The sequence below is a fragment of the Anas acuta genome, chromosome 2, assembly GCF_963932015.1.
Source record: "Anas acuta chromosome 2, bAnaAcu1.1, whole genome shotgun sequence".
NCBI classification, from domain to species: domain Eukaryota; kingdom Metazoa; phylum Chordata; class Aves; order Anseriformes; family Anatidae; genus Anas; species Anas acuta.
Genome location: NC_088980.1, coordinates 50,341,797 through 50,365,886, shown reverse-complemented (window position 1 = coordinate 50,365,886; position 24,090 = coordinate 50,341,797). Strand labels below are relative to the sequence as shown.

General features: G+C 35.2%; 1 protein-coding gene across 7 annotated transcripts in view; it reads left to right on the top strand.

Moving 5' to 3' along the window:
• CDKAL1 (CDK5 regulatory subunit associated protein 1 like 1) overlaps positions 1-24,090 on the top strand; it is a 495,974-nt gene that overhangs the window by 279,125 nt on the left and 192,759 nt on the right. For all 7 annotated transcript variants that reach the window (XM_068674727.1, XM_068674724.1, XM_068674723.1 and 4 more), the window contains one exon: positions 1,986-2,131. In XM_068674727.1, the coding sequence (XP_068530828.1) occupies positions 1,986-2,131 (146 nt within the window). The remainder of the gene's footprint in view (positions 1-1,985; positions 2,132-24,090) is intronic.

Below are 24,090 nucleotides of genomic sequence, written 5' to 3'. Positions count from 1 at the left end.
GTAGGTATTCCACTGAGTAATGTAATTGCTTATCATAAACACATAATAGAAGTTTAGACAGAAACCTTCAAAGCTGCTTTCTAAAGTGATTTGAGAGTTTTCAGGTTTTGTATATACATACTTCTTGGATGAAAGGTATGCACAAGAGTATACACAAGTAGTTGTTCTAAAATCACACAGTCACAGAACGGTTGGGGTTAGAAGGGACCTCTGCAGATCAAATCTTGTCCAAACCCCCTGCCAAGCAGGATCACCTAGAGCACATTGCACAGGATCACATCCAGGCAGAATTTGAATATTTTCAGAGAAGGAGACTCCACAGCCTCTCTGGGCAACCTGTTCCAGTGCTCTGTCACCCTCACAGTAAAGAAGTGTTTTCTAATATTCAGCTAGAAGTTTCTGCGTTTCAGTTTGTGCCCATGGCCCAGTGTGCTGGGCACAACTGAAAGGAGTCTGGTTCCATCCTCTTTACACCCTCCTTCCACATATTTACATACATTGGTAAGATCCCCTCCTCTCAGTCTTCTCTTCTCCAAGCTAAACAGGCCTCACCCTCTCCTCATAAGAGAGACGCTTCAGTGCCCTAATCATCTTCGTAGCCCTTCTCTGGACTCGTTCCAGTAGCTCTATGTCTGGGGATGGAGGGTGAGGCTGACTGGCCTGCAGTTTCCTTTTCTTCCAGGCCTCAGGCACCTCCCTTGTTCTCCATGACCTTTCAAAGATGATGGAGAGTGGCCCAGCAATAACATTGACCAACTCCTTCAGCACCTGTTGGTGCATTCCACTGGGGGCCAGGGACTTGTGGGTGTGAAGTTTGCCTAAATGATCTCTAACTTGATACTCCTTTACCAAGGGAAAGTCATCTTTTCTCCAGACTTCTCTCTTGTCTCTAGGGTTCAAGATTTCTGACATCTTGTCTTAGCAGTGAAGACTGAGGCAAAGAAGGCATTCAGAATCACTGCCTTCTCCGTATCCTTTGTTTTGAAGACATCTACCACATTTAGCAGCGGGCTCATGTTTTCCCTAATCATCTTTTTAGCTATTGATAAACTTGAAGAAGCCCTTCTTGTTGTCCTTGTGTGGTGTTTTTACCCTGCTGGGCAACTGAACTCCACCAAAACTGCTCTCTCACTTCCCCTACCCAGAAGAACAGAGGGAGAAGAAAATAAGATGGAAAGAAAAAAAAAAAGTTTCATGGGTCGAGATAAGGATAATTTAACCAAAGGGAAAAGGCAGTCTGGGGTTTGGTCTGGCTTTGATTTTGATTATTTTTTGGGACTCTCTGTTACCTATACCTTGTTTTCTTACTGTCCTTTTGTACCTGTACATAATGCATAACATCCCCTGCCTCTTTTCAAGCCATTACTGTGCTTTTAGCAGTCCACTGCTTAGTTCTATCCATTTTATAACCAAATGCGTTTAATCCCTGGAGTCTGTAATAACGCAGTTAAGAGATTTCAGACTAGTATTGGAGCAGTCTTGCAAATGATCAGATATACTTTAATTAGCAAATTGCCAACTCTAAGGATATCCCAATTAGAGACATTCATGTATTGGCATCTGAGAACTCTTTTGACTCTGACAGGAAAGCAGCTAACCCTTGCCATCTAATGAAATTGAAAACAGCCACCGTCTGAAAGCACTGATTTTCACAATAATTTTCTTCTGAAGTTTTCTTCTAAATGGATAACTAGTACTACTTAGGGAATGTCAGGCCTATCTCAAAGGAAATGAAAAATGAAAATGAAAAAAAATGAAAATGAAATGAAAAATGAAAAATGAAAGCTTTCTTCTTTCTTTAAAAACAAAATTGTTTCCATATATTTTCATATGTCACTACTCTCTCAACTGGGCTACTGTAACTCAGTGTTATTTGGGTTTCAGAAGTGTTACAAATGATATGTACCACATATGAATTTAAAGGAGATTTGTGTATTGGTTTCATAATCTTTTTTTTTTTTTTTCCTTTTTTGAATAACTCATAGGAAATGGCAAAGATTCTCAATCATCCAAGAGTGTATGCTTTTCTGCACATACCAGTCCAGTCAGCCTCTGACAGTGTGCTCATGGACATGAAAAGAGAATACTGCGTGGCAGACTTCAAACGAGTAGTGGATTTCCTTAAAGAAAAGTAAGTCTATTAATATTTGAGGAAAATAATAGTGGTTTGGGGTTTGTTGGCTGTTTTTTTGTTTGTTTGTTTGTTTTTGTTTATGGTTGCTTTTTTAATGTCAGGAACATGTGGCTGAAAACACAATAACTTGCAACTTCTTCATTAAGGTATTAAAAAAGAATGAACTTCTCTGAGCTTTCAAAGTCTGACTTTTTTTGTATGATCCTTGATGTGGTTTGACCCTTTGCTTGAGATTTTATAAGCATCTTAAATCTCTGCATGACATGCTTTTAATTTGTCGATATATTCCTAATCTTTTTCAAATAATACATTCTTAGATTATTTTTTATTCTTAAACGCTATATGTAGACTGCTTGAAGTTAAAACTGTTGAAGTCTTATTTAATGTGGCTTTTGAACATTGTATACTTTGTGTTATGGAGATGAGCCAGCTCCAGGTAATGTAAATGTTTTTTTTTTTTTTAATAAACAGTATTTTATGTCCTTTGGCTGGTGTACATTTACACTGATAAAGCAATACTATCATCCTGCTTATGGAATGGGTGATTTATAGTAGTTTTAAAATTATTTTCCTTAAGAACAGTTAATTGTAAGAAGTAAAAGTATATATCATAATGTTGTACTTATGCTGACCTGAACACAATAGTTCCATTTACATGCAAAGGTGTAACCACAAGTACTAATTTAATATCCAATGAAGTCTTCTTAGCTTTTAAAATTAAATATTGACATATTTCTGTGTGTATGACTGTGCCAATTGTCATAAAAACATCTGTCTGGAGAATTAATTCAGTTATCTTGTTTGGCTACTTCTGCTCAATCTAATATTTTTTTTATATGTTTCTTTTAATGATTTAAGAGGGGGGATTTAATTCAAAGGGATACCCTTGACTAAAATTACATTAAAATATTGGATATTAAAACAAAAGCAAACCGTTTCTCATAATCATTTTTATAGTTGATTTTTCATGATTATTCAAAAATCCAGCAGTCTAGGCATGTAAAATGTCATGCAAGAGTTGCATGGGAATTGTGAAATATAAAAAAGAAAAGAAAGCTACAACAGAATAGAGTCTGTTTGCATTTTTTTTTTGTAGTTTATAGTATGTTCCTGTACATTTACAGCAATTGCTTGAAATGGAGCTGATTATAAAAATACAGGTTCACTATTTATTATCTTTGTTGCCATTATATGTTAATCTGGCATTAATTTTATACCCTAAACAATGCACGCAGATTCTTGGTATTTTCATGTGGCTTTGGGTCAACTTTACTTTTAAATGAACAGCTATATTGTATTCCCACGTATCTTAGAACTCAGTCAGTTTATGTCTTAGTTGAAGCTGATTCATTGTTCTCTTCAGTAGATCTAACGTTGGCAGCTATTATCATAACAGCAGCTGGATTTTCGATAACCTATTATAGCTGGCACATGTTGGGGCATATGGAAATTTATTATATCATTCAGCTCTTGCACAGAGAAAAGCGTGAATTAGTTAATATCCAAATTTAAAACAGCTGGTCATTGAATATAAAGTAATCTATGACATACATCTTCTTCCACAGGCTTTTTGTAGTAAATTTTACAAGGAAAAGATAATTGTCTTGATGTCTTGTTTTTGAATAATAATAAACTTTATTTATCCTGCTTACTAAGAAACTACCAAACTATCTAGTAGTTCCTGTTAGGAAACGGTCTCTGAATGCTAAAATGGAAAATTCCTTATACCATATGGAAGCAGAATAAGGAAGCTATGCAGGACAGAGAAAACGTTTTGGATATTTGGACATGTGCACATCTGTAAAACTAATATTTTTTTCTTTTGCACTTAAGAGCCTAGTGTCTTCATTTGTAGTCTCTCCTCCTACGGCAGCAGCCAGCTATTGCATTCTATATAGATATTCCCATAAAGGTCTGAAAGCAAAGATTGCCAGGACTTAACATTGCTGCAGACAACTCCAGAGCCTACAGCCAAAATAGCTAAAATTAAATAAGTGTTTGAACTACTTTAATAGCCAAGAGGGATTATTTCCATCTTCCATTTATCAAATAGGAAAAATAAAACAAAAGTAGAACACCCTATATCTCCTTTTCATATTCCTAGGGTCATAAAGTCATCTTAGAAATTTCCTACAGGAAATGTACAGGGCCTTATCAGTGTATTCCAAATGGCACCTTCATCTCTAAAATGTGACATCTCCTGTGATAGTATCTTCACTTAAAATTCTATTAAACCAATAATTCCATAGGCTGACCCGCTGAAGAAGTAAAGTCGCACACCAAAATATAATACAGTTATCAGTTAAGTGCTTAATAACTTGATTTCAGACGTCTGAGCAAATAAGCATGAAATACAGGAAGTAAAAATGAAGGGAAGAAAGAAAGAAAAAAAAAAAGAACCATGTGATCTCTTTGGTTTTTGAATACCAAAGATACTAGGGACTCCTGAATCTTTCTTTTCCCCATCAGACCAATGAAATACTCTGGGAGTTCTTTTTCTCCCAGAAAAATAGTAAAATGTTTTCCTTCCTCTGGAGAGCCAAGAATTGATTGCAGAGGTATCTCCTTCTGAAGATGGGGATTTGTTCATATCCCACTGAGTGCAGAATGTTTTATAGAGAAGCTAGAGTTCTCAAAAATTTTTTTTTTTTTTGCATTAAAACTCACTCTTTAAAAGAATGGAGCATTCTAGACCCTCTGAAATTGTGATACTATACGTCACTTTTTTTTTTTTTTCCTCCCTTTGAGGACTCTCCTCAGGCAGAAACCCTAGAAGTGTACTTTAAAAACAAAGACTGATATTCCATTGCTGTTATTTGATATGCAGTACTTTGTATTTAGAGACCCTCTGTCCAGCCAGGTGGCAACATTTTTGGTTTAGTATCCAGATGGATAACAAATTGTAGTTTGAAATTCAAACCCATCAGACTGAAAAGCTGTACTAGAGAAGCCTTGTTTTATACTCAGAAATGCATTCTTTAAATTTTGCTGTCCTTTTTGCACTTAAATTTCTTTAAATTCTAACATTCAGGAAAATGTTGTTGATAGGCTGGTAGCTGACCTAAAGATTTAATATTGATATATATATTTTAACTGACTGATACAGAGGAGGAGATTTTCATTTGGATGAGATATTAATTTCAATATGTTTGTATAAAAAGGAACGTAAGCAGCAGCTTCCAAATAAATTTATAGTCTTATATCAGAAATTCTTTTAATTGCAGGTTCATTTTTTCGAAATGTGAGTTGTCTTTTTCAAGTGGTCTGAACTTTCGAGATTCTGCATAAATTATATTTCAGAAAGGTGGTGGTTTTAGTTACAAAAAGAGCAAGACTGATTTAATTATCTCAAAATTTTGAAACTTAATCCCCTGAAATTTACTTTGCTCATAAAGGCAAACAATTGGAGTATATTTCAGTTATAGAACCTGAATGTCATATTCTGTAATTACTCAAATATTCAGAGACAATGTGAATATATACCCATTAAAAATCCTTACACTGGTCATGTGTTTTCATATTTCTTGTTTGCAGTTGAGCGTACTGCATTATCTTACTTCTCTGGTTTGTAAAGCAATTGTGATATTGATCAAAGCCTTTATTAATCTTTCCCTATTACGGCCCCTTCGTAAGGCAATAGGATAGTAACCCAACATCTGGACAAATGAGAGGGGGAGAGTGGAGAAGGAGATAGGGAAGTTTAGAGGCAGGCTGAAAAGTCTGTATTTTTGGAAGTAGCATGAAGCTGTGGAAAAGCTTTTTGCTTCCCAATTTTTCTGTGTGTGTGTCTGTGCGTGTGTTATGAAATGGAAGCATAACATTAATTGTGGGTGGCTGCTGCTGTTCACTCGGGATTGTCTCATAATTCATGCTGGAAATATGTGTGCTTTCCAATACGATCAGCAAACTTGGGCTGCCAGAAGCGAGAGTCAAGGCCTCGTCAGGCTAAAAGTTCTCTTCTTTTTTGTACCTTCTACTCCATTAAAATCAGAGGACTACTAGCAAGCCTGTTCTAGCCTCAGTAACTTTCAGTGGTAATGAAGAATTGATTTTTCAGCATATGCAGGCTCACAATTACATGCAGTTGGAGAAAGAAAGTAAAGGACCAATAGTAAATGAGTGCAGTGGAAAATAAATTGAAATTTTGGAAGGTGATTAATCACTTGGATGTAAACTAGAACCTTAGTTGCCTGGCAAATAATGGATTATTGCTGCAGGTGTCTGAAGAAACTTAATATCCAAAATGAGAGAAGATGTTACATAGTCCTTTGAGACAACCGGCTTCAGGGATGCTATCTTCTTCCCTATTTCTTTACAAGGAGTTAAGCCAAAACCAGGTAGCTTCAGCAGCTTTCTAGGCCACCTCTTCATCCTTTTATTTTTACGGATTTTAAGTGATTCAGCAGCGTCTGTCTTGTGTCTCTCCTGATCTGCCCTGAGCTTCATCTGTTTTGTTGCAGTGGCAGCCAGGTGAGGTGGCACCTCCTTTTGCACAGACACGACAGTCTGCTCAAGGGCAGAATAGCGTGGCTAGGAGTGGTCTCAGCTGCTGTCTCTTCCCAGTCATGCTGGATGTCTGCTACTTGTAGGTTTTCCAGCACTATCTGTATGTCTGCATCAAACTTTTCATAGTCTGCTTTCTCGACTAATATAATAAACTTTCTAATATAATTTTCTTTAATATGATTTTAATCCAGTATGTTTCGGTATAACTTTTTTTTTTTCCTCTCCAAGTGATTTCAGATGCAATAATTTGTTTCCAGTGTTCTAGTCTTCTGTTGTGACCTTGTTCTCATTCCGGTCATAGTGACACATGCCAGAAAAGCTTATGTGGACAATCTGGACATTTATCATGGTCTCTTTTTGTATTTCTTATGTAAATGTGTATTTTATTTATGTATTTCTTATGTAATTGTGTATCTTACTGTTTGGAAGTCTTCTACATGAAAACTTTTATATTTTCTAATAGCTCATTTTTGACTGATACAACAATAGAGGCAGAAAAATCTTCCTAAAAGCTTGTTTCTAAACACTATTACTTGGATGATCAAGAAAATTCTGAACACTGTGAATAATTTGTAACTGTACATAATTTTCTTCTGAAAGATGGCCTTACAGTAAGCTCCTAAATATTATTAAGTCCATGTTGAAAGATAAGCAGCTAAATGAGCTGTCATCAAATTTGCAACTGTTCCAGACATCCTGCTGCTTAGAAGCTATCCCAGGCCTTGTGGCAGTGGTTGTAGTGTCTTTAGCACATTATCCTGACAGTTATTGAAACTAAAATTTGAAAACCACCACCAGGGTCATTTAAAAATATGTAAATAACTATATACCATTCTTAGGTATATTTTTCCACTCACTTAAAAATGTGGACAATTATAAAGCATACTACAACATCCCTTACTTCAGCAGCATGAATGTGTTTTGTTTTCTTCTTGAAAATTAACTCTTGATTCTCAGAGAGAGACTTCGTAGAGCTCCTTTTGCAGATGTGCTAATTGTGGACCTAACAAACCATGAGAAGTCTTTCAGATGTAGGCTTTTTTAATAATGAGTTTTAGTACATTTGTTCTGTCAGTCTAACTACTGCAAATGCAGATGTCATCTGTTTAAAATCCTTATAACATTTTCTGCTAAGAAAATGCTGAAAGTATTTTGTACTTATCTGTATATTTACACCTCATTTTCTAGACTCCTCACTCTCTTTTGTCTACAGTTGAGGTCTGAACTAATCACAATGCTTCTCTTCTTATTTCAAAAGAATTGTGTTTATAAAATTATTAAATTAGCAATAAAAAGTAGAAACTTTTTTTTTTTTCCACCAGATGCACACAAAAGTAGATTTATCTTTGTGTCTAGACTGGAACCTAGTGATCAGTGGGTCTACAAAGGACTACAAGTTTGAGGGATTACAAGTTCCTTTCACCACAGAATCTTTAGGTCTCTTAAAAGTTAAGTTTGTGCTTCTACAAAGCCAGTTGCTAAATTTGTAAGTCTTCTTTCCTTGCATTTGATTCCGAAGGTCACGTAAAGAGATACAAGTTGATGAAAGATTTCAAAGATGCTGAACGCCCGCATAATTTCATGAAGATATTTTGAATATTTAGTGCTTTACTGCCTAGACTGAAAAACTATGTATGTCATAGGTAGTGACTCGGGGAGAGACAAACATAAGGCACTCTAAGATATTCTTGTATTATAACATTACTCCAGTTAAACTGAATGTCACATTTCAGGAGGGCAGTCTTTTAATCTGGGCTTGTACAGCACTTCTTTGCTTTTTTTCTTATCTAATGCTACTGCATCTTTACTTTCTAGCAAGGAAATATACTGAGGATGTTTTCTGAAGGGGGAATAGAAGGAGGAAAAAAAGGTTGCTTACAGATACCAGTATCTTCTGAATCTCTTATCTTTACTTCTTCAGATTGTTTAATCAGATTGCAGCTAGCTCATGGAGAGAGAATGAAAATAGGTAAGCAAGAGCTCTTGCTGCCACAGTTCAATTAGATCTGTTGCCTCTCTAGAAATTGCTAGTTACCATTTTATAGCATCATCTTTCATGCCAAATATTGGATATTGGAGGATATTGGAGTTTGGGCTGTAGGCTTTTAATTATTCTGCTGTCTTTATGTCAGGATGGCAATGGTCAGAAGTGCATGGGTTTTGTTCTACTTTTGGCGTTCTTACGCCTTGTAACTTGTGACTATTGAACCCTTTCTGTAATACTGCTGAGGGAAAGCATAGTTTGCAATAAGTTCCCACTGAAGCTGTGGAAAAGTGGAAATTGCTTTAGACTTATTCTGTTTATTATGTGTAGAACTTTATTATAGGCACATCAGAAAAAAATGCTGAAAACAAGTTAGTTGTAGCTCATCTTTATTGAACAACACAAATGTATGTTGAATTCACTTTACAGCCTTCACTTTCTTATATGGGTGTATAAATAAGAAAATTATTAAATTCCCTGGCTGTATGACTGGAAAAAAATATAGCCTCATCTACATTAATTCTAGCTTGAAAGAAGCCCTGAAAACATACAAGGCATAGCAAAAGTTTTTATGACAGTGATCACTAGAAATTAAGTTTTTCTTTACTGAGAATCATGAACGGTAACAAAAGCTATTTACCTTGAAATAGTGTGACTATAAAGTGCCTCCCTTCTGCAGGCACTATTTTCTGTCTTATTACACAAGATTTACTCTAAAGAGTATAGAAATAATTCTCTAAAGAATATAGAAATAACGGTGTAATGTTTCTCTGAAGTTTAAAGGGTGTTCTCATAAAACTCTTACTTACTTTTTCTTAGTTATGTACCCACAAGAAGAGTAATTGGGAGAAAAGTCTGTTTAGTATTTTTACACTGGATTTTAATTAATGTAAAAGATAAGGTTTTCGGTGCCATAAATTATTCTTTTTATCATAAATACTTGATGTTACACTGTTGTTCTCATCTTTGCACTTATTTCTTCCTTCCAATTGTTTCTTAGAACTAAATTAATTCTGTTTTAAAGAAGATTGTAAAACACATGGAACTAGGACTGTTCTATAACGAATCAGATTAACAGTCAACATGGAGGAGTTTAGGCTATACTGTAGTATGGGCATAACTAACTAGGGGTAGTACAAAAGTAAGAAATACGGAACTGGGATTGAAAAATCTCTTTGAGATGTATGGTAAAATAATGATAAAAGACTCTAGGGGTATCTCTTTGGCAGTTTGCAGTGCTCATTTTTCAGAAGCTGTCTTTCTTAAAGCGGATTATATAGCTTCTTTTGAGATGGAGACTTGGAGTTCTTATGCATGTCATGATAACTGTCCTCTTTAGTAATAAAACATTATTTGTTTTCTGTGTACGCATATGCTACAGCTACAGTATGGTACCCAAATTCACAGTGAGAGTGTTGGCTGCAGTCCCCATTTTCCTGTGTCTTGCTTTGTTGATGTTATATCTGCCAGACTGTTGCTCATGTCCTGATTGTGCTTAGCCTGCTGACATCCACACACAAATACTGAAGTCTGAATTGAGTCATGCAATGTGAAGTTAACACAAAATAATTCTAAAGTTACAGACTACTTTGATGATTGGATGGCACTAAACATAACTTGAACCTATTTATTTTTTCAAAGGGCGCAGTCTAGAAAATTGTGATATAATTTCAAGATTTCCATATGCTTCATCATTTCTGATACGAAGTCTATTCAGCATCTGTAGCAATTCAGTTCTTCATGCTCCCCTATTTAAGCAGAATGTGCATAGTGCTTGTGTTTTACAGAATTTTCTTATTACTAATGTACTTTTTTTTTTTTTTCTGGAGGTAGAGAAACACAATGAGAGTGTTTTTCTTCTGTCTCTCCTGTTAACGTTCTGCTCTGATACACACACACCAAAACTGTGGTGTGAAGCCTGGGAAATAAAAGTGGAGGCATAATGGACACACAGTGCATTTACATGTACACTCCTCATGCTTTTATGTCATGATACTATAATGTTCTGCTTTGGCTGAAGTTTGGAAGAATAGTTTTTGGAATGGTTTATGAAGAGAGAAGATATGCCCTCTTTTTAAATGCAAAAAAAGTATTTAGTCTTTCTATTATAATACTTGCCATAGAAGCTGGCTAACATTTTTACTAAGCATAATCAACACAGTTGTTGGGAATGCTACTTTCTTTATGTTCTAATGGCTAAGCTTTCCTTTTTCTGAACTGTCTTATCTGCAGTTTTCTTCTGGAAAACCCTAGTGGGTATCTTCTTAGATGATGCAGTAGGAATAAGTAATATGCATCAATTTCCCAGTTTCTTAAGTGTAGCAAGATGGTATCTTTTCTTTTTGTTCCTTCCCTTGAGGGCACATGAGTGCGGGTTTTTGAAAGCAATGGTATAACATCAGTAGCAAGGTTAAAAGGAAAGAATTGCAATCATCACTCAATATTAGAAATGAGTATTCTTAAAATATCTCTTTAATGTTTGTGTGTTTTTGTTTTTTTTTTTGTTTTTTTTTTTAATGGTGATACTGTATTTACTCTAGTATTGAAGAAAAAACACAAAAAACAAAGCATTTCTTGTTTTTTCTGTATAAATATTGTCATTATGTTTCAACCTCAGGGTCAGAAGTTAGAATGGAATTGGGGTGGTCTACTTGGTTTTTAAAACAATAATTTTAATTCATGTTTGCTTAATAACAGATTAATTTAACATAAAATTCTTAGTTTAAATTTGCTCTTGAGTTTTTAAGCATATCTAAATGTATGTTAAGATACTTTAGTGTTTGTTTTGTTACCATATTCGTACATATACAAGTCCAAGATGCATCATGTTTACAGCTTGGACTGTTCAGATGTGCTAATTCTGATGATGATATAAAATATATTTGATACATTAAAATATGTGTTCATTAATTTCCATGTGTACCTTTTTGATTTTCACATAGTACTAAGTAATAAATGAATTTTGTAAGCCATGTTATTTTGATCATATAGAGCAATAATATCACACAAAAGGATTTTTGATGAAGGTGATAGTTGGCAAGCTGGTAAATACTGACTGAAGTTGCACATTGCAAGTTTCTTTCAGCATTTGAAAGAATGATGGAAGAAATAAAGAATACAATACTTCTCTATCTGGTCAGTACCTTTAATGGTTATTTTCTTTACCTCTAAAATGCTTAAATGAAGAAAATTATTAAGTGTTAAACATGTAAAAGCCATTAAACCTCTTTAGAAGTATAGTTCTACAACTGAAACGTTGCGTGCAAGAGATGCAGTTCAACTACAGGGAAATTCTCTTTATGGAGACTGTGGACTATGATACAGACTACCTAGGGGAAGCTCAATTTTGTATTCACATGTATCTTATTGGTCTATAAATTGTATCTACCATTCATGAGTTTATGATTCACCTCTTTATAAAGATGATAAATTTGTAGTTATAAACTTCTTATTGCGTGGCAAAGTAATCACAAACCCTACATTTCAAGAGGTTGGTGCATTAGAGTAGTGGCTGGAGCAGATGAAGATTTATTCTCCACAACTGAATTGCTTATCTCTTGCACTTCAATTTTTTTTCATCCCTATATTTTACTTTTCAATGTAGTGTAGAGCTCTCATTTTTTTAGTAGGAGAGATAGCTATAATACAGCTATTAAATGACTATGCGGCAGGAAGACAATGCTGCAAATGTGGCAGTATGTAAATGTACAAGGAACAGTATAAGTTCATCTTAATCCTCTTACTAGAAAATAGTGATTCAGATGCAAGTTTAAGCTGGAAAATAGGTTTTTGTTTCCAAATACTTTATGCATAAGAGAATACGAAACCAGAGCATCTACATTTCTTCGTAAATCTGGAGAAAATATTTATTGGCAAAACCCAGGGGTCGTAGAAATTAATTGTCTTCTGGCTTGCTGTGCCAGATACGTCGCTGCTTGGCCTTCAAAAGAGCCATGAGGCTTAGCAGGAGAGACTGCTCCTGCGGTGAGACAGCCCGTCCGTTCAGACTTGCTGCCACCTCTGGGGTGAGAACTGTTGGACATTACTAATCCCAGCAGGTATGAATCAGTGTCCTGTGAAAAGCTTAGTGCAACAGAAAATCCTGATTTCTCTGAACTATTTAATGTCCATCGCAGGAGTTTCGCTGAGTAAAATTTCAGCAAAAGCATTTGACAACCTTCAACTCCTTTACAGAAGGAAAAGGGGAAACACCACACCTGAGAGGTTGATTGTGTGGTCATTTAGCTCTACAGCTGACTGCGTACACGTGTGTCCCACAGCAGCCAGTCACTGTTGGTCTTTAGCCTTACTGCTCAGTGAGAAGGCAGAGAACAACCATGTCTCGGTGACTGCTGGTTTCTGAGAGTCTGCAGAGGGCAAGCGAGCCCGTCGGCTCAGGTTTGAACAACGGACTGGCAGGGTTTCCCTACGGGGCTGGGATGGCTGCTCCCACACTGCCGACAAGTTTTTGGGAGCATTTAACTCACATACGCAATCCTGAGAGTTGCTAAGGCAGCCAGCTGAACTCTGAATTGTGGCCAGCAAACTGTTTTTCCATGTAGCATATCCTTTTGGACCTCCCCCACCTCCGTTATACCATGTACCTGGAAACACTGGGTTATGACATGGAGTGCTTACAGAACCAGGCTTCTGTTTCATTTCACTTGCGTCTGTCACTTACTAGGTACCCACATATTTTTGGGTGGAGGGAATGTATAAAACTTCCAAGAGAAATAAAATATTTACGTTGCTTAGGTATTTGAGTGAATTTTGGCATTGATTATAACATTTTAACAGCTGAAGAAAGCATAGCAGTGGAGATTCCTCTTTTTTAATGTTATGATGCTTTAAAATATTTGTTGCTTCAAAACCAGAGCAAGCAGATAGGTTTCTGTTAAATATCCTTTTAATCTTTGCTTCCTTGCTGTTTCCTTACCTGTTTGATATCTTCATTTAAATGTTTCTCGCATTACTAGGCTGTACCCACTGCAGTGTGTTGTATTTTAGTCAGCTAAGAATGATGGTTTGGCATCACTACTGTGTTAGTAACACAGTATTAGCTACTGGATTCTGCATGTGAATTTGAGTTTGAGGCTTAGCTTCACAGCAGTTTATTATTATGAGTGTATGTGATAATTAGCATTAAAATCCGAAGGAAAATTGGAATTTAAATACGCCATATCAAAGTGGAAAACGCAGTTGTTGTTTTGTTTTGTTTTGTTTTTTTTGTGTGTCTTTTTTAGCTATTACCTATATATTTCAATCATTTTCTAGCCCTAATTTGCAGAGCAGTGTTTCATAGAGCAGAAAACTATTTCAGCATACATCTAGTGTAAGCAAAGGCAAGTGTCTGTGAGTAATTGACTTTCCTAATCAGTGTTGGTCATGCATGCCATGGAACAGGGAAATAAAGCTTAAAATTTTATATTTTAATTTAATTACTTTATTTTATTATAATTTTATTTGTTTGTTTTCTTTATACATTTTTAAAGTGCCCCCATGTATGCTGTGATACCATTTTCCTTTAGCTTTTATGTGAGGGCCTACACAAGTATGTGCATATACCTGGGAGAGTGTTGAGAGCCAAGGTTTTTGTCTCTATGCTACAGAAGATAATGTTAACCTTATATGGCACAGGTGTGTGCCTATGACCTCTGGACAGTTAACATTAATTTAGTAATTAAGAGGTAGCAATTGTGCTTCCCCTAGAGAACATTTTTAGCACAAAAGATGAAAGCAAATGAGAAGCTATGTTACTGCCACTTGTTTGGATTATGTCTTTTATCTTATGATAGTAAATGATCAACAAATCCTTGTTAAACTCCGGAATGAAACTAGTATGGGATTTGTTGGCATTTTTTAAATGTTAACTTTCAAGCATTTTGTGAAACTTAACTGGTTTTGAATCTTCTATAGATTATTGTATTAGCCACTCTCAGCACACACTATTGAAACAGAATATAGAATAAAGTTTAATGTTTAATTTTCCATATGTTTTCTTTGTCCTAATAAGCAGGACAGTCCTAAATCTGAATACAAGCAGATTTAGAAACAAAATTGTTGTTCCATTCATTATCTATCCGAATCTGCTCTAAAAATGGGAAGAGGTTGTACTTACCAGCTAATTAGTGTTCTAACAAATTTCTGTACATTAGATTTAGTTTGTAACTTTCTGCAGGGTAACTGTGTATCAATAATGACAGAAAAAATGGGGTTATGGGCATAAAAACAATTCATAAAAGTTGAAGCAGTTCCAACACTACATGTTCATAATAAAAATAAGAAATACAGATGTATGGAAAATGTTGAGAGAACTTTACACGTGGCTTAATTCAAAATCCAGTGGACACAGTAAACAAAAGCTTTCACTGATCATATAGTTTTATTATAACTGAATTTTCATGCATTTGTCTGTCCAGATCACTATAGATTTATGACATAGCGCATCCTTTCTGCAGGGAAAAAAAAAAAAAAAGTCCTTATTGCCATTTATCACAACCTGCTTTGCACTTCGGTGAACAGAACAGCTAGTGACTTGCCAGAGTATTTCAGAGTGCTGTACAAAGAGAATGTATGAGTGTCCGGTTTTTATGTCATCAAATCTGATACAAGGTTGGGCTGATGGTTGTGTTAAGACTTGCATTCCTGACTGGTTTATGTCTCAAATATTCAATGGATTTACATGGTGTAATGAATCTTAAAATGATTTTATCCTATTGGCTTGCTAAGATTACTTAGTCATAGGTTTTTACAGACTGTAAGATTGATTTTTTTTTTTGAAGGCTTTCATCATTTTGAGAATAACAGAAGCTGAAGCCTGCCTTTTAACACATTTTCACAAAATACAGCTTTTACTTGACAGTATTAAAGTGAAGTACAGTAATTATCACATTAAGTGAGATAATCTTTTCATGTTTTCATTAATAATGCAAATAAACATTTTTTTTCCCCTGGAAAATGTTCAGCTAATTCTGTAGAACAAAACATTGGTTCATTGATTTAACTAAATGTACATTCAAGCTCAGACTATGTTTATGCAACAATACTGGCTGGAGATTTTTTCTTATTGTTTTTTATTGTGGCATCTGTAGGGGCTGCTGCAAACCTCCCATCTTTTGCATAAAGTTTGCACAGAAATTAAATGTTCTGTCCATTTCTCTTGACTTGTAGTTAAGTAAGAGCATCCTGCCTGTTAACTCTCTCACAAAAGCTTGTTTCACTTCAAATCCTCTTCTAATGCGTTGACTAATTCTTTATTTTTTCAGGATCTAGCACGAGGTTTGTCCTCTAACATGGTGGAGTTTTTTTCTTCTAAACAAGAATGTCATTTCTGAAGCAGCATAGATTTGATGTTATCTATTTGATTCAAAGTGGTTTTTTGTTGTTGTTGTTTTGTTGTTTGGTTTTTGTTTGTTTGTTTTCCATTTTCTGGTGGACATTCCTTTATAACTAAAGAAACCGCCTGTATTTTCTGAGAGAAAAACACATCGTATAAAAGTATCGTATCTTTCTGATGACTGAACCCTAGGTCAGAAACTTACGATGACATCTTCAGGAGTATTTACATCCTGAATTCAGTGTGTCACCATTTTTTTTGGTGGTGATGGTGGTTTTTGTCAAAGAAATCACTTACAGTCCAAGCTCTCAAGTACTCCAGTGACATTAGCTCTGCAGAAAGCCAAATTTGAGGTCTTTGGTAAGGAGCAACCCCCAGTTGTAGAAGTTTCTCTTCCCCTTATGCAGTCTCTACCAAGTTTCTGAGACTTGAAAAAGGCCCAAATAACAAAAAACTGTTTTATCTATGGGAAAATGTTTTGAGTAGTCCATCTTTCTGCCTAGGGATTCTTCAAGTCTCATGTATAAAGATGCATGAGAAAGATGCAGTTGTGCTTGACAGGCACACAACAGACTTTCCAGGTTCTTTAACTGATTCCCAAAGGCCATCTTATTTGCGTGATTTGATAAAAAAAAAAAAAAAAAAAAAAAAAAAATTCAGTGATGTGATCCGAATGCATGCACTTCTGTTTCCACTGAATTGGTTCAATTCCATGTTTGTGTTCTGCAGTCTTTTCATCATAGTATGGATATTTTATAAAATTGTTACATTTTAGCAGACTGTAATGAGGAGAAATCATAGTAACAATTACATTCCAACTGGTATTTGTCTCATAAAATTAAGTATATGTAACAACCTTATTCTACTCTTTTGATTTTTTTTATTATTTTTTTTTCGGCATTGGTTTAGCTTAATTCTGCAGCTTAAGCCTGCTCCAAAAGTAACAAGTAAGTGAAAGTGTTGTTGGCACCTCTTCTGGGGAGGGTTTGGTCACTCCAAATATGATTCTCAGATTAAAATGTTGGGAACCTCAAAAATGGGATTTGCTTCATCTCCATCAGTCTCACTAGCCACTCATTTTCTCCCTGTGTGTATCATTATCTTTTTAGCAATAGAAATTTCTTATTTTTTTCTTTTTTGGATCTATTAGATTTTATATTATTGTCTGAGGATATCACTTACATTCTCTTATAATTGTTTCTTAAGGATTTCTATTCTGTTCTATCTATTGTATAAAATGTTATTTTCTTTCTCTTATCAACTCTTTGGGGATTTCCTAGTATTATTTTTATTATATTTATTGTATTATTTTCCTCAGTATAAGAGTGAAGCCAATTCTTGAGCAAATGCTTTGCTCCATGATGATTCTCGTTTGCTTTTCTACAGTATTCATCCTGCCTAATGTTCTAACTGTGGGAGTTTTAACCTCTGTTTAGGTTTTATGATTTCATGTGTCAGGACTTCCTTTCTTACCATCACTTTTCAAGACACAAGAAAATCTCTTAATCTTCAGATCATTTCTTCTAATTTTAATGTTTTAGTCATACTAAAGACTTTTAGTGTCATAGCTGGAGTGTTGTCATATTTTTGAATACTTTACGAATCGTATTTTTGTCTTTGATTTTTCTTCAGTGTTAACAATATATTGCTGATTCTGTAGCAATTCGTTTTACATTTCATTGCAGATTTGTCCTCTGGTAGGTTGAAGCAGATAACTGCTAACATCAGATTTCTGTAATAAACATTTCTCCACAGCGTGAGTTTGCTAATTTTAAATGATTTATTTTCCAGCTATCCTATTTCTTTAAAATGCGGTAATGTGTTTGAATTGTGTCTGTTTCTCTGCAGAGTAGTAGACATCTAGCACACATACACCCAAAATATTTCATTTGCTCACCTTCCAATCTTCTGTTTGAATAGCTGAGATGGCTTGATTTGTCTTTTCCATGCTTCTGATTTATTTATTTGAGCTTATGAATAGCTTTGCTTTTTGTGGGACAAAAGCTAGTATACTCTTATCTGTCCCGATGTTGACATGCATCATTCCTCTTAAGATTGTCTGAAATGTTTTGGGTTGTCCAATATCTGAGCCTGCTTTTAGGGAGCAAGAGTAGTGCTTAAATAACTTTGAGAGTTTGGCTATGAACAACCTATCCAAGTAGGAGTCTCTCAAAAGAAGACCCCGTGAACCTATAAAAAGTTACAATTCATTTATTTTATTTAAAGATTTAAACATAACAAAATATATTGTTGTCCTGGTAATTACAATGTAAACCATGCTATCTTTAATTCTAAGGCATCTTCAGCTCACTGAAATATTGAAAGTGAGGTAGTTCACTCAACTGAACAGAGAGAAATTGGTCAAAGCATCCCTGCGGCAACAGTGTCTATTAAATTTGTATTGTTTTAACTTTAATTAATTTAGTACATACCATTGACAAATTAACCATCTACTTTTCCAGTGCCATCTTTTTCTCTTCCTGAATTTGCTAAGAAGTCTTTAGTAATCACTCCTTATGATGTCCTGTATGTGCATTTTTGAGTGGTTACTTAAAAGTGTTCTTCAAAACCATTCAGGGAATGAATGTATCAATAACTTACACTGACAACTTACAATTCTAGACAAAGAAACTGTTTGGAAAGCATTAAGAAGAAAAAGTGTTTGAGAACTTGGTTATCTGAGGCCATTTTTCTAAAATGCAAACCAGGATATTTTGAATCGGTTTTCCTGGTGATTTTGCGTTTTCTACCTGAGCATCCTCAACTTCATAGCATATTAAACCCATCACACCATTTGGACAATGAAACCACAATATTTTGCTCAAAATTATGTTTTATAAACTGATAAGTAAATTAATAATTTATTGAGATATGCCGTCCAGATGTAATTAAGGAAGTCTTTTAGAGTCTGAACTTCCCTGCTGTTTGAGTGTACCAGAGAACAAAAAAAGATACTTCTCATAGTCATTCTACTACCTCTTCTAGTCTCAGTAGACTTTATTTTCTAGATCCCAGTAGCCTATTTTTCAGTTTCTCAAGTGTGTTTTCCATGTTCTGTTCACACAAAAGAAGACTCCATCCATTTCAAAAGAACTTGGATGAGTGTTCAGCCATCCAGTTGACCCCTTTTACTGCAGACCTGTTGAGAGCCATCAAGTGTAAAAACTTCCTCTTTTATTTGGTTTGAAGGTATATACTCTAGCTTCAACAGCAAACACTGCAAAATACCACATGCTGTGGTATCTATTTTTTAATTAATTAATTAATTTTTACTTTTTTTTTATATTTGAAAAAAACTAATTGGAGTCTTCAATTATGCATGCTTCATTTCCTATACTTATCTTTGTGCTTGCTGCTTTCAAAAATTCATTAATTTATAACCATTAATGTGATTTCATGGTATTTTATTGTGAACAGATACATAAAGCAATACCAAAAATATCATTGTCTCTGGTCTGGACTTAGAATTCTAACTACCACTTTGATAGTTTATCTCCGTTATTCTTTTCCATTTCTTCACACCTTCCTTTGTGTCCCTTTCTCTGTTTTCTCTTTTGTTCAAACGAGCAGCTACTTTGGATTACTAGCAACATCATCTTACCTAAATATTCTGTTTGCAGGATTCCTAAATACTGCACAAAAATATAAAGTAAAGGGATCTCAAATGCTTGTAAACCTCATCTGTTCTTGGGTTGAAACAAATGTTATTTAGAAACTGCTTAAAAGAATAAAACTCATTTAACACTAGTTTCATCTTGATATCAATCATTTTCACCCAAGGTGTCAACAAATAGAATACCCTGGTTTCTGTTAAACTGTCTAAGTGAGGAACAACCTTTGGTGACATTTGCGCAATTTGTGAAGTTTAATAACATTTTGTATTCCTGTTTTGGAGATTGGAGAAGATGTGGTGATGCCAAACTCTTCAGCTCACTTGTGTTTGAAGACAGCTGACATCAAGATACGTTATATGCCATTGATTGCTGCTGTATGCCAGCAACAAAAGCAGGAACAAGTAGCAGGAGACCTTTCAGAAGGTGAAAGCACCTTTAGTTTGAATGTTTTAATTTTCTTCTTAGGAAAGAATTAAACAAAGGTTTTCTGAGCTTAATGACATATTGATCAAGACTAATGATCTTATTCATGCATTTGGCAAACCCAGGTTAGTCAATTGCCTTGAAGAACGGTGAAGAGGAGGTTTTTTGTTCTTTGTCTACCAGCTAGAGTGTAATCCTTCAGGCTACTCAGAAGCTTGAAACTCAAGCTGCTAGTCTGAGGTAAAATCCAAGCTCATTTGCATTAGCCAGTCTTGATGTAGGACACGCTGTCTTTCTTCATTGTAGCCACCATAGCATACATAGGATGAAAACAAAGGTCTCGCACCTACATTGTGGAAGACAGTTCTCAGGAAGGGAAGGATTACTTTACTGCTCCCTCTCATGCCTCCCCGCCATCTTGGAGAAGTGTTTTGCTATTTCCTGCAGATACTGCACCAGTGTTTCTGAAACTGATCAGCTGGCCTTGTTTCAAGCATGAAGGTGCATAAGGAAAACTGCAATATCACCTAGCTTCAAGATCTGTTTTGATCTTTTACAGCAACTGTTTTGAGGAATTTTTTTATTTCTACTTCTATTGTAAAATATTTTTTTTTGAAAAAAAAATTAATTCTAAGGTATATCAACGTGTTGAACTCTCTAGAAGTTGCATATAAAAACATTTTTATTGTTAATATCTTTGATTGTCTTGCTGATTTAGAGTGTGACCCAGCAAACGAGCTCTAAGAAAAAGAAAATATTTTTACTTAATTGCTGTTATGTTTATCCACCTTAAGTGCAATTTTAAGAAATTGCTACAGTTTTACCTTTCTGCCTCTTAATGGCCATAACTGAAAATTTTAAAAAATTTCCACTGTATCTTATATTAGTAAAAATTCTTTTTATTTTTACATGTTCTTTTCTTATTCTTCCAACTGGTTCATTGCACTGTGCTTGCTAATAAAGTTTGATATTATCGAATTTCAAAAAAATCACAGCATGCTATCAGAGCATACCATGAATGAGATAAGACAGTGGTCTGTGGACAGTGTTTATTGTATACTATCACTCCAGTGATACCCATTAACTTAGTTCTTTCAGTATATCATTCCAATTATTTTTTGCATGAATGAATAATTCTTTGCACAGGCTTACTTTGGACAATTTGCTTCATAGCTTCTTTAAACTACTTGTTACAAGGTAAATTTTCTGTGATTCAAGTTATATTGTATTGTGTTGATTGGAAACATAATTTACATTATCTTATCACACTTTCATTAGTAAAGCACACTGGATTTCTTTGAAGTTAAGCTCATGGGTTTTGACTTAATGAGGAAATAGCATTGTATCTGACTCTGAAATGTTATCTCAGAAAATTTAATTCCAAAGCTATGTGCAGTTGTGTTTCGAGCACATCGTGATGCTCATGTCACACTTGGTTCTGAAATTTTAAGACCAAATTGTTGCCTTTGCCAAAGTAGCATGGAGAAAAACTGGAAAATGATGAGGTTACATTACAGAAGAAGGGTGGAGAGGGTATATATGTCGGATTTTGAACCAAACACTGCACTGACGCATAGTACTGAGAAATGTATTTTTTTTATTATTCAAATTAGTTCTTATGCTGCTCACAGAAGCGGTAATTCCCTATACAACCTTTTTCCATATGGTCATATGCAAATGCTGCTTTTTAAGTAATAAGAAGTGTTAGAGAAGTGATAGTAAAAAAAAAAAAAAAAAAAAAAAAAGTCAATTTACCAGATCTTCATTTTTATATGGCCATAAATCCCAAGTCTATCCAGAAACAAATCCCCTCTACATTCTCTGTGTAGATGTTAGTCCTGAAAGCTAACTGGGGCACAGGTATTAAGTTTGCAGCTATGAACATTGCTATCCAAATTAGTTTATCCAAAGTTCCATTTTGATACTTCTCTATTCTCTCCTTAATTTCAAAAGCCTTCCTCTCAAATATCAAATAAACTTTATACACCACTAGCGTTTGTTCCCACATTTAGACACTTGAAGCCTGTAGTCTTCAGAGGTAGTAATGTCCTCTTGTAAGTGGATGATAGTAGCTCTGAAAATCAGACCACTAGCATTTGTGGATGCCCCGTCCCTGGGGGCATTCAAGGCCAAACTGGATGTGGCTCTGGGCAGCCTGCTCTAGTGGTTGGCAACCCTGCCCAGAGCAGAGGGCTTGAAACTAGATGATCTTTAAGGTCCTTTTCAACCCAGGCCATTCTATGATTCTGTGATGCTGACTCTAAAAATTTAATAGATCACAATGCAAAGCAGCAAGTGCCTGGCGTAAAACTGCTCTGTGTTTTAGTTACAATAAGAGTGCATAAATTGTGTTTTAAATTTCTCTGGCTAGCATTCAGGAAAACTGCTAACAGCTGTTAAAACCTTGCCCAGGCCAGCCGTCCGGTCTGTCTATCTCTCTTAAATCTGTGGTTCTGATACTTAATTTTAACAACACATTTTCTAAGTACTCTCTTGCTAAGTATGTAGCATGTAAGCAGCTGTGTTTTCGGTGATTGACTGGTGTGGTATAAGTTGTATTCATTGGATACTTTAAAAATTGAGTTAAGATTGTATTAAATTTAGCAAATACTTTGTGTGTGTTGTTAACTGCTCTTCCCTTCACAACCTTGCTCCTTCCCATGTAGATGTTTGCAAGTGGAAAACATTTCATGTGATGATTTCTCACAAAGTAATAGGGGAAAATATACAGCCAAATTGTTTTTATAGCTTGTGATGTGAGAGAATTGTCTCACTAAATCTGTCAGCTCTTTTGGGTAACTCTTCTGAGCTGAGTATGTTTTCCTCAAAATCTGCTTTGCTTTAGTGTTTGTCTTGCCAGGAGCCATTCTTCTGTCTTTCCCTGTGCTGCAGTAGTTCTTAATATAAAAGGTCCTGAACCAAAATCTTGGAATAAAACATCTGGCTCAATGTCAATGTTAATTCTTAATTTTCTTTCTTTGTCCACTGGTGATTCTGATTCAAATGAAGATCTTAAATTCCTTGTTAAAGTCTTCCAACTTGTTATACTACTACTCCATTGGTGAATTCTGTTCTCCCTACCCCATGTTGCTGACTTTGGCCTGTCTTTGAAACCTGCTTGACCTTTTTGTTGCCAGTTCTCAGTTAATTATTTTGTAAAACTATATCCAGCCAATGCACTTCTGCAAAAAGCTACTAACTTCCATTGGATTCATGCCTTAGGGGGAAGTAATTTAATTAAGGAGAGGGCTGTTGCTCCCCAGCTGTTTAATATCCAGCTGAAGTCAGCTGCACAGTTCTTTTTCAGAGACTGTGCTCAGCTTTATTTTTGTGGTATGTTCATCAGTCAGTCTCTTTTAATGACAGTTATGGGTTTTTGAATTTCTCTTCAATAATAGCTCAGAAAGAGGCAAAGGCTGATATTGATTTGAAGAAGATTTAGAGAGGCTGGTAATCCTGGGCTTCTCCCATGAAGCAACCAGAATGGGACTCAGCATAGTGTTTGTATCACAGTGGAAGAAGTAATTTATTTTCTTCATATTCTTTTTGTCAGTTTTTCCATGGTACCTATCTGTAGAGTGAGTCCTCTTTTCCTGAATTTTAACACGGATCATACTGGCAAGGAATTTTTAGTGTCCTCTTTATGTTGTAGACTCTGCTCTCAAAGCATGTTTTGGAACATATCTCTCTTAAAGGTAGTGTATTTCAATGAAGTTTGAGGTGTAATTTTTCTCTAGGTATGGAATGTTTATCAATTCCATACTTGCATTTTACTTGCAAATAAACCACTCTCGTTGGCCTTTCTCTCTTATCCCTTGCCTTGTGTTAAGGTTTTTACCTTTTGCCACCTACTTACTAGAAAACAAATGAAACACCTGAATGAAAAACCTGAAGAAAAAAATGAAAAAAGTAGATCGTTTATCTTAATTCTAGAAATACTTTCAGATTTTCTTTTTGTTCCTGTATTGTTGAATGTTGTCGACACCCCTCTCAAAAAGGTTACGTTACAATGGGAAATGTTACTGAGAAGACTAATTGAGATTATCAGAGGTGTAAGGTCTGTCACACAAAGGAAATTAAGGACTCTTCAGTA